This window comes from Patagioenas fasciata, chromosome 2 (genome assembly GCF_037038585.1).
Source record: "Patagioenas fasciata isolate bPatFas1 chromosome 2, bPatFas1.hap1, whole genome shotgun sequence".
Classification (NCBI taxonomy): Eukaryota; Metazoa; Chordata; class Aves; order Columbiformes; family Columbidae; genus Patagioenas; species Patagioenas fasciata.
The window spans coordinates 121,818,278-121,827,319 of NC_092521.1; the positions used below are offsets into that span (position 1 = coordinate 121,818,278).

Genomic DNA, 9,042 nt, shown 5'->3' on the forward strand with positions numbered 1-9,042 from the left:
CGTCCCGCCCGCCCCGCGCAGGCGGAAGGCGGCGGGACCCAGGGATGCGGGCGGGCGGCGGGGCGGCAGCGGCGGCCGCGGGGCTGCTGGGGGCGGCGGCGGCCGCCGCGGCGAAGCTGGCGCTGGGGCCGGGCGGGGAGGCGGCCGGAGGCTGGGTAAGGAACGGGGAAATGAGAGCAGGGAAGCGGCTTCCGTGTGAGTTAACGCGTGTTCTGCTGGCGGCTTCGCTGCGTGTTGCGTCCGTGATGGGGAAGAAACAGGCGCGTTCTCCCCGGTGCGCTTCCGGGGGCTGCCCTGCACCTGCCTTCGGAGGGGTTTGCTGGGAAACGGGGGCGGTCTCGGAGAACCCAGCTGTGAGTCACCTGTCGACGCAGCCTGGCCTTGTAGCTGCTGCAGGGTTGACTAATGCGCGGTGTTAATGTAAATAGACAGCGAGCAGACTGGAGTGAGTCTGCTGGTGTATGAAACAGAAGAAACCAAGCGTGGTATGGGAACGCCTGAAGCCAATTCTGACTCTGAAAGTGCCTTCACAGTGGTTTTATGTCAGCTCTGTTTTAAAAGCAGGATGTCAGTACACTTAAGTATTAAAAGCTTGTAGTTGGCCCTCCGCTTTGCTAATAATGCTGCCCTGCTCCATCTCTTGTTCTGTTTCTCACTCGTGACAAGAGCAGAGAGGTGGAGTGGTTGATTTTCATTGTGCTGCTGAGCCGATGCGCTCATCTGGTGAGTTCTTGGATGTTTGTAAAGGATGATCCTTATCTCAGTTGTGTTTCTCAAGCCTCATTGTGCTGAAGGTTACATTGGACTGCTGGCCCTTCATCTCATGCAACAATGTTCTCACTTGGAGAGGTGAATTCTTGCACAGGGGCTGTGGATGGGGAGATGCTGAGGCAGACAGCATACATGTATCATAAAAACGTATCAGGGAGACTCATTTAGGTATAGAGCAGGGGTTGATGTTCAAATGGCAAATGTACGTTTGGATTTGAAACCCAAAGGAGAACCCACAAGGGAAACTGAATCTGAAAAAAAATCCAGCCTTGCATCAGGAAAAAAAGAAAATCAACTTTTGTGGTTATTAGAGATGGTTAAAAAAGTGAAAACTCAGTACTTGCGCATTCTATTGATCCTTTTTGATACATCAGAAAAGGTAGCAGGAAGGAGAATTTAAAAAATCCTGATACTGTTCCCAGTCCTACCCAAAAAGATGGTGCTTTCCACTACCAGAAAAGCAGAGCATGGAATTACTGAAAATGTTGACATATTTTCTGAGTAATCTTTCTCCTTTGAAATTCATAGAAATATTGTCCATTTGTTGGGGGTTTTTTGGCCTTTTTTTTTTTTTTAAGGTGCTGTGACAAAGTGTCATGTCATTGAGGTCGAGTGTTGCCATCAGGTCAAGGGAGGTGATCTTCTCCCTCTACTCAGCAATAGTTAGGGCCACACCTGGAGCACTGTGTCCAGTGCTGGACTCCCCAGTACAGGAAAGAGATGGAGCTACTGGAAAGAGTCCAGCAAAATGCCACAAAGCTGATGAAGGGACCAGAGCATCTCTTCTGTGAGGAGAGGCTGAGAGAGATGGGACTGTTCAGCCTGGAGACACGTCATAGAATAATTTAGGTTGGAAGACACCCTCAAGATGATCAAGTGCAACCATAGCCTAGGTCTAGCACTAAACCACATCCCTGAGAACTTCATCTATACACCTTTGAAACCCCTCCGGGGATGGTAACCCAACCATCTCCCTGGGCAGCCTGTTCCAAAGAAGGCTCAGAGGGATCTCATCCATGTGTATGAATACCTGAAGGGAGGATGCACAAAGGGCAGACCCGGGCTCTTTCTGGTGGTGCCCAGTGAGAGGACCAGAGGCGATGGGCACAAACTGAAACATGGGTGGTTTCCCCTGAACATCAGGAAACTTTTCATGGTGAGGGTGACCAAGTACTGGTACAGGTTGCCCAGAGAGGTGGTGGAGTCTCCATCCTTGGAGATATTCAAAAGCTGTCTGGACACAGACCCGAACAACCTGCTTTAGGAGCTGGGGGCTGGACCAGATAATCTCCAGAGGTCCCTTCTAACCTCAGCTATGCTCTGATTCTGTGTTGTTCGTTTTTTTTGGAACAAATTGGTTCCTCCACTTACTTCCTTCAAGTCCATTCTAGGTGATAATTGTGAACTAAATCAGTTTAACTGTAAAACTAATGGTTTTGAAAACTAACAGTTTTAAGTAAATGCTGTAATCGTCTTACTAGTTTAAATTGCACAGGATCATAGACACTGAAGTGTTTCAGAGGGCTCGCTCTTTGAATCCTGCATCCTTGCTACAAAGACCTGTCTGCAGAGCAGCTACAAGGTGACAGAGTTTCAAGGAATTTTGTGCTTGAAGAAGAACAGCAGAAATACAAAAATAAGTCTTAAGAGAGCAGCCAACACTTTTGCAGTGTGGAATGCAGCAGCAAATGTTAAAAGTGTATTGACGCTTCTAAGAGGTTATGACGTAGGGTAACAGGATGCTCAACAGCAGAACAAAGATGGATTTCCTGGCCAGAAGGATGTGTCATGGTAGTCCAGCCTGAGAGTGGCCTGACCAGGAGGGGTCATTTCACTCGAACAAAAGTTTCCTTTTGCTTTCCTCTCTCCCCTGCCCAACTTCATCTAAAATTACTTCTGCCACTTCAGGAGTGATTCTAGATTATCTGAAATGTACACTGAAACTAATCTCTTAGAAAAGCAATCAGAACAGTAATACTTGACTCACTGGGCTGACTCGGCTGAGCCCTTGGCAGGAGAGGAATTTATACCTCCCTCCTTCCTTGTGGGGAACACCTGGGGGTGTTCCTATCTCTCTACTGACGTGCCACTGCGATGACCGCCCCTCTGCCCAGGACACAGAGGAACTTGACCTCTCTTTGGAAAACCTTCCTTCTGCACATATGCCATCTCCTGAGCTCACTGCAGCTGATTTCCTTGGCTCTGCAATAGAAGAGGAACCCATGGTTTCAGGGTCACTTTTCAAGATAACTTAGCTGCTGTGATGGTGGGAACCAGCTTTGCTCCAGCACTGGTAGACTGATAGACTAATTCTTGTTGGGCAGGACCTCCAGAGGTCTCTAGTCCAACTGCTGCTCTGCAGCAGGTTGCTTGTGACCTTCTCTAATCACATTTTTAATATCTCCAAGGTTTGAGAGCCTCTGTTCCAATGTTTGATCACTTTTTTTTTTCCCCCTTGTTTCAGATCAAGACTTCACTTGTTCTAGTCTTCCTTTGCCACATCTTCTTATTTCCCAGTGCACGTTGGAGAAGAGCCTGGGCTCCATCGTCTCTATACCTTTGGGCAGGTGGCTAACAACAGTAACAACATATCTTTTTCTTAAGGCCTTTTTTCCTAGCAGAGTACCTCAGTAAGCTCTTTCTGATCCAGAAATAATATACTGAATTTAGGTGAAACACAGAAAATTGTTTTTCCCTCTCATCTCCTGACTCCCAAGTCTGCCAACCCACTAGCAGTGTATGTGGATGTACCCAACTGCCCTGAGCGAGGTAAAACTGCCTGGTCACACGGACAGAGAGTGAAGCTGGAAGGCAAACTTCATCCCACGAGCTCTAGCATGGGAGCAGTATTTTTCTTTAGAAGGCCAGTAGCAGTGGGGGTAGATGTCGTTCTTGCCCCTCTCCACAGAGTTTGCCATGGCAGCAGTTGGAAAGCAAAGTGCTTCACTGGTGGGAATTGGTTTTGATTGTTTACTGTTGTCCTGATAGTTTGGAGGCTTTTGCCACAAGTGGGGCAAAACGAGACTAAACACCATAACTGGGAAGGGGTTAGCCTCTGAGAGCTTGTGCCAGCCATCAAGCAGGGATTTGCTTTACAGCCTTTTCCTTTCCCTTTTCCTTTTCCCTTTCCCTTTTCCTTTTCTTTTACTATTAACCTTGTATCACTTGCTTCAGAAATCCCTGTGGCTTGCCCTAGCTTGTGGTTAATAATTTTTGTCAGTCTCACTTCTGGCAAAATTATGGATAAGGTTGTTCTGGGAGTTATTGAAAAACACCTGAAAGACAACACAGTCGTTGGCCCCAGCCAGCACGGGTTCGTGAGGGGAAAGTCCTGATTAGCAAACTTAATTTCATTCTACGACAAGGTTACGTACGTAGTTGGCCAGGGAAGCCTGTTGATGTGATCTTTTTTGGATTTCAGTAAAGCCTTTGATACTGTCTCTCACAGTATTCTCATGGACAAGATGTCCAGCATACAACTGGGTAAACACACAGTGCAGTGGGTGAGCAATTGTCTGGCAGACCAGGCTCAAAGGGTTCCAGTAAATGTGGTTATGTTGGGCTGGCAACCAGTCACTAGTGGGGTTCTGCAGGGATCCATCTTAGGGCCAGCACTCTTCAATGTCTTTATAAATGACTTGGACACAGGACTTGAGGGATTGCTTAGTAAGTCTAGACAACACCCTCAGACACTTGGTGTGAACTGTGGGGTTGTCATATGCAGGGACAGGAGTTGGACTCGATGATCCTTGTGGGTCCCTTCCAGCTCAGGACATTCTGTGATTCTATGATTTCTTCTTCTGAGTGGGAGCAGAGCAAGATTGGTGGCCTCTTTTGACTTGGGTTGCTGGCAGGGGGCTGCAGTGCAGCCGTTCCCGCAGGGCAGGTGCCACCTCTCAGCTGTGCTTCTTGGTAGCTTCACACCTATGTTTCTGTCTGCTTCAAGATGGATTGCACCACGGACTGAGAGAGGTGATGGACCGTGAAGGCATGATCACTATGGGCTTAGATGAAGCCTTGCTTTCCCTTGCCCTCCCGTGCTCCCTGAGTGTTTGTGAGTCGTTCTGCCTGTAAGCTCTCAGTAAATCTGCTCTGCAGCGAGCTTGCAAAATAAGACACGAAGCCCCTCAGCTCTCACTTTTGTCCCAGAGGACCCTGCTCTGCTGTTGCTGCAGCAGTAAGGCAGGCCAGGTCATGGGAGGTGGTGAGGACCAGTGTTTTGGGACCACACTGGTCTCAGCCCAGATTCACAACCAACAGGTCCTGGACCGCAGGCAGTGCCAGCACATACAGCTTTGACAACCTCTCTGGCAGGGGCTGAATTCTGCTGTTTTCCACACACCTAATGGTGAGCAAAGGGCATTTCACTGGATTGTGTGTGGACCACATCTAGAGCTTGAGAGCTTTCTGGAGTTTGGCTTCTGGCAGCTGCTGTACACTGTCCCACAACTTCCCAGCTCATAGTCTGAGCCTGAACTCACAGCAGGACGTGCCAGGGTTGCACTCCATCCAGGGTTATTTCCTCGCTTCTGTTTCCTTCTGTGATTTAATGTGTTCATCTTCATGTAATACCAGCCATGAGGTTTTGCTCTAAAGTACCTGTGAAATAGGGGAGGTGGATGAGCAGTCAGTGAAAACACACAGGTTTTTCCCTTTTGTCCTACAGATGCCTGTGCTGCTTCGCGTCGGCTGGGTTGGTTTGGTGTTTGCGTGCAATGCAGTGATGTGGACGGTCTTTGCAAAAGCCCTGCGACTCTCCTCCTCCTCAGCCGCTGCCTCTGTGACAACAACGGCCTCCAACTTCATCTTTTCAGTGAGTAGATCCCTTCCCCAGGTGCTGAAGCCTGGAGGAGCACAGCGATGTGGGAACGGTCACACTGGATGCGTGACCAGCATCGCTGGCTGCACAGGGAGAGGTACAGATACAGGCAGACGTGAAACGATTGTGTCAGGCCTCAGCTGCTCTGCTTGTTGTTCCTGGCAGAGGCTGTAGGATTATTTCTGGGTGGTGCAGGAGGAAGGGTGCTGCTGCCCAGTGCAGTGCTTTGCAGCAGCTGTGCAGTTTACTGAACTTTTCTAATTGCCAGTGAGAGCTGGAGCTGGGAGCTTCGCTTTGTTTTGCTTTTTCATTGCAACACCTCACCTGTGACGAGCCAAAGCCACCCTATCTGGGTGTGAAGATGCATTACCTCTATTGACAGCGAGAGCATTTTGACCTGCAGGTTTTTTCTGCTCACTTTCCACTCTCAGCAGCTATCCACTTTTGTTCCTGTGCTCCAACGACTCGTAGCCAGCTCGTGGTGATGTACAAAACCTAAGACACTGGAGCCCTTTTTTATCAACTGGAGTCACCCAGTCGACTGGACATTTGGCTCCCTAGAGGTGCTGGAAAGGCAGCAAAACACATGTGCACCTGCCAAAATCCTGGTTTGGGTCTGCAATATGGCTATGTTTCCGGGCTGGATTGTAGAGTAGGTCGTTTTTGGCATCACCTGCAGCAGCCATTTCTCTTGGTGGTCCTAGCAGGAGTTTTTTCCAGGGCCGGCTCCCCCAGCAGAAGTCCCTGCAGCTCTGATAGCGCAGGAGGCTTTGGGGCAACTTGGCCTAACAAAACTTTGTCTTTTCCTTCAGGCCATCCTGGGCAAGCTTCTCTTCGGGGAGACGTGGACGCCTCTGTGGTGGGTCGGCCTCGCTGTGACGCTCTGCGGCCTCGTGCTGCTGCACACCGCTGCGCCCTGGCCGGTCCAGCTCCCAGCAGAGAAGAAGGAGGCGTGATGGCTGCAGAAGGGGGCATGGCACAGTGGCACCCCTCATTACTGCCTCATGACTGTGGCCCCGGTCCCCAGTCAGCTCTGAATGCACCAGCCATGGACCTGCTGAGCCCCGTTCACCTGCTGAATTTGCAAAGTCACGCTGATTACATCTGTCCCAGCAGGCCGACAGTGGTGTGGTGGCAGTGACAGCCTCGGAGGGAGCTGGTCTGCTCTGAGTCAGTATTTTGGAGATCAGGGCCAGAGGTTTATCAGCCGCTCCTCCTCTTCACACCCTGTGGCTGCAGAGCTTTCTCAGTTTGGGGAAGGCTAAAAGTAAACATGGTGGCTGTGGAAGGTGCCCATGCATCAGTACTTTTCCATCAGAGGACCTGTCCCGAAATAGAAAAGCAATCAGAAGTAGACAGTGAAGGCAGCTGATATTTCTGCTCTACTGTTCCTGACGTTCCTCTCTGCCTCTTTAAATGGCCCTGGAGCTCCTGCTGCTTTTAAGCCTGTGGGGCCTTTCATTAATTCCTTCAGCTTCCCGTATCAGTCACACACACCTTTTAACTTGCCATTTGTATCTGACTGTTATAATTCCCACTTTCCTGTTCCTGGCATGTTACTTACTCTAAGGTTTCTGTTCTTTCCTTTAAACTCTTAACCAGGATGGGGTTTTGATCACCATTGTAATTTTGGGAGAATACAACAGACTGATTATGAACAGCTACTTTCACTCAGAGTGTCCATGTTCAGCATATCCCCCCTTCCCCACTTAAGTTGGCAATTACTTCAACATTTGGTAAAATTGAGTTTCTCAGACAACATTTTTTGTACAGCTCTGGATGATGCCAATTCCCATTTGTGCGATGTAACCAACCATATCACTGTTACACACACATGCTATATTTTGGGTCAGTGTTCAGGATGAGATGCCTGTCGACACAGCGCATGTGTCAGGATTCCTCACTTCTAAGGTATTGACTTTTTGCTCCTGCCTGCACATCTTGTTTTACTTGGGAATTTTTTGGTTGCGTCCCTAATCAAGAAATATAATGATGTCTATAAATGTATGCATCATGCTGATGATATCACTTGTTTGCTCTGGGCTTGCCAGCTTGTCTCTGTCTCCTCGTAACCACAGAAAATGAATCACAGTTGTGGCATGCACAGAAAACCTAAGGACACATTTCTGTGAACCTGTCAGGTTTGTCGTGACTGGCAGATCTGTGCCTTGTCCAGCAGAAGTGCAAAACTAGACTCACGGCTGGAAATGCCACTGGAGTTGGGTTCATGTCTTTTCCTTCTTTGTATCAGAAAGATGAAAAGACAGTGTCCACAGAAGAGGCCCCGGCTTCAGGACAGCGCCCTAGCTCATCACATCTGGCAGCCACGTCCCAAGACGGGCGAAGCCTTTGCCTCTCCCCACGATGTGCCCAAAAGTCTTCCCCTCCAAGGGACGAGCTGCATGTGTGGTGGGGCAGAGGGCAGAGTGCTTCAAGTGCCTTTCCTCCTTACCAATGTGGGTCTTTGCACCTGGGGAGCTCTTTGGTTAGCAGCAGAGACAGAAAGCATGGGGCATGTCCAGCCTCTGGGAAACGGGAACTTGACATGGTGACCCAGCATCCCTCGTAGGTCTGCGGAGATGACAAACAGGAACTACGTATGCATTTCTAAGAACATCAGGTCGCCTTAGACTTTCATACATGATGGAGAAATAATGAAAGCTGCAAGCCTGATTTGTTTGACCTTGTTATTAACTCTCAGCCAGCTGTAAGCCATGGCAGCCTTTATGCAAACAGCAGGAGAAGGACCAGACTCTCTCTGGGTAATTTGGCTATTGCCTCTTCTAGCAAACCTTCTGGAAAGATTTTTAACATAGGTTATCTCAAAACTGACATTTTTTTGCTGCAGTCATTGTTGGAGGTCAAGGTCTAGGAGACGATTGCATGAGTGCAGAAAGTGTGGGAAGCGTTTTAATTGATGCTCATTTTTAAGGTGGAAGAGCGTGAATTAGGGCTGTAAATTTACTGTCCTAAATACGTAAAGGTGGAAACAGAAACAAGTTTTCCTCCAGTTCATGTGGGAGGAAAAAAATGCTGAACAGGGTGCATTTTTTGGCAGAATCCTTGTCCTGTGTGTACACAGGGTCTGACCCATGTCTGCTGGTGTTGCTTGTCAGCATGGGGTCAGGGCTGCGAGGCAGGGCTGCAATTGCCACATGGCAAAGCAGTACACCTCTGGTAAATGGTCCGTGTGTGGTCATCCAGAATGCAGCTGGAGGTGTTCTTGAAAAGGGTTACCGGCATTTCCAACTGAAACAGTGTCCAAAGCTCAGTGGCTGAAATTTAATATTTTACTGATATTTTACACACCGCACATATACAAAAAAAGTGATGTGAGACTAGTGAGTGAGCTGTGTTTGAAGAATGAGCAGTGCGGATGTGGTGGACCTTGTAAGGTGGATGAAGATCATGGCCAACTGTTAAGACCCTGGTTTACCAGTGCAGAAGGTGGG

At 48.9% G+C, this 9,042-nt stretch overlaps 1 protein-coding gene across 1 annotated transcript; it reads left to right on the top strand.

Annotated features, from left to right (window-relative positions):
* The first annotated feature begins 3 nt into the window (after positions 1–3).
* On the top strand, positions 4–6,695 carry TMEM42 (transmembrane protein 42). Its single transcript, XM_065832686.2, has 3 exons — positions 4–155; positions 5,438–5,584; positions 6,403–6,695. Exons 1-3 carry the CDS (start codon positions 45–47, stop codon positions 6,544–6,546), a joined length of 402 nt encoding a protein of 133 aa, XP_065688758.1. The 5' UTR covers positions 4–44; the 3' UTR covers positions 6,547–6,695.
* The last annotated feature ends 2,347 nt before the right edge of the window (positions 6,696–9,042 follow it).

Coding starts and splice junctions, on each gene's coding strand:
- TMEM42 (XM_065832686.2), top strand. CDS start 45: ATGCGGGCGGGCGGCGGGGCGGCAGCGGCGGCCGCGGGGCTGCTGGGG. Junction 156..5,437: donor GGGAGGCGGCCGGAGGCTGG/GTAAGGAACGGG, acceptor TTTGTCCTACAG/ATGCCTGTGCTGCTTCGCGT. Junction 5,585..6,402: donor CCTCCAACTTCATCTTTTCA/GTGAGTAGATCC, acceptor CTTTTCCTTCAG/GCCATCCTGGGCAAGCTTCT.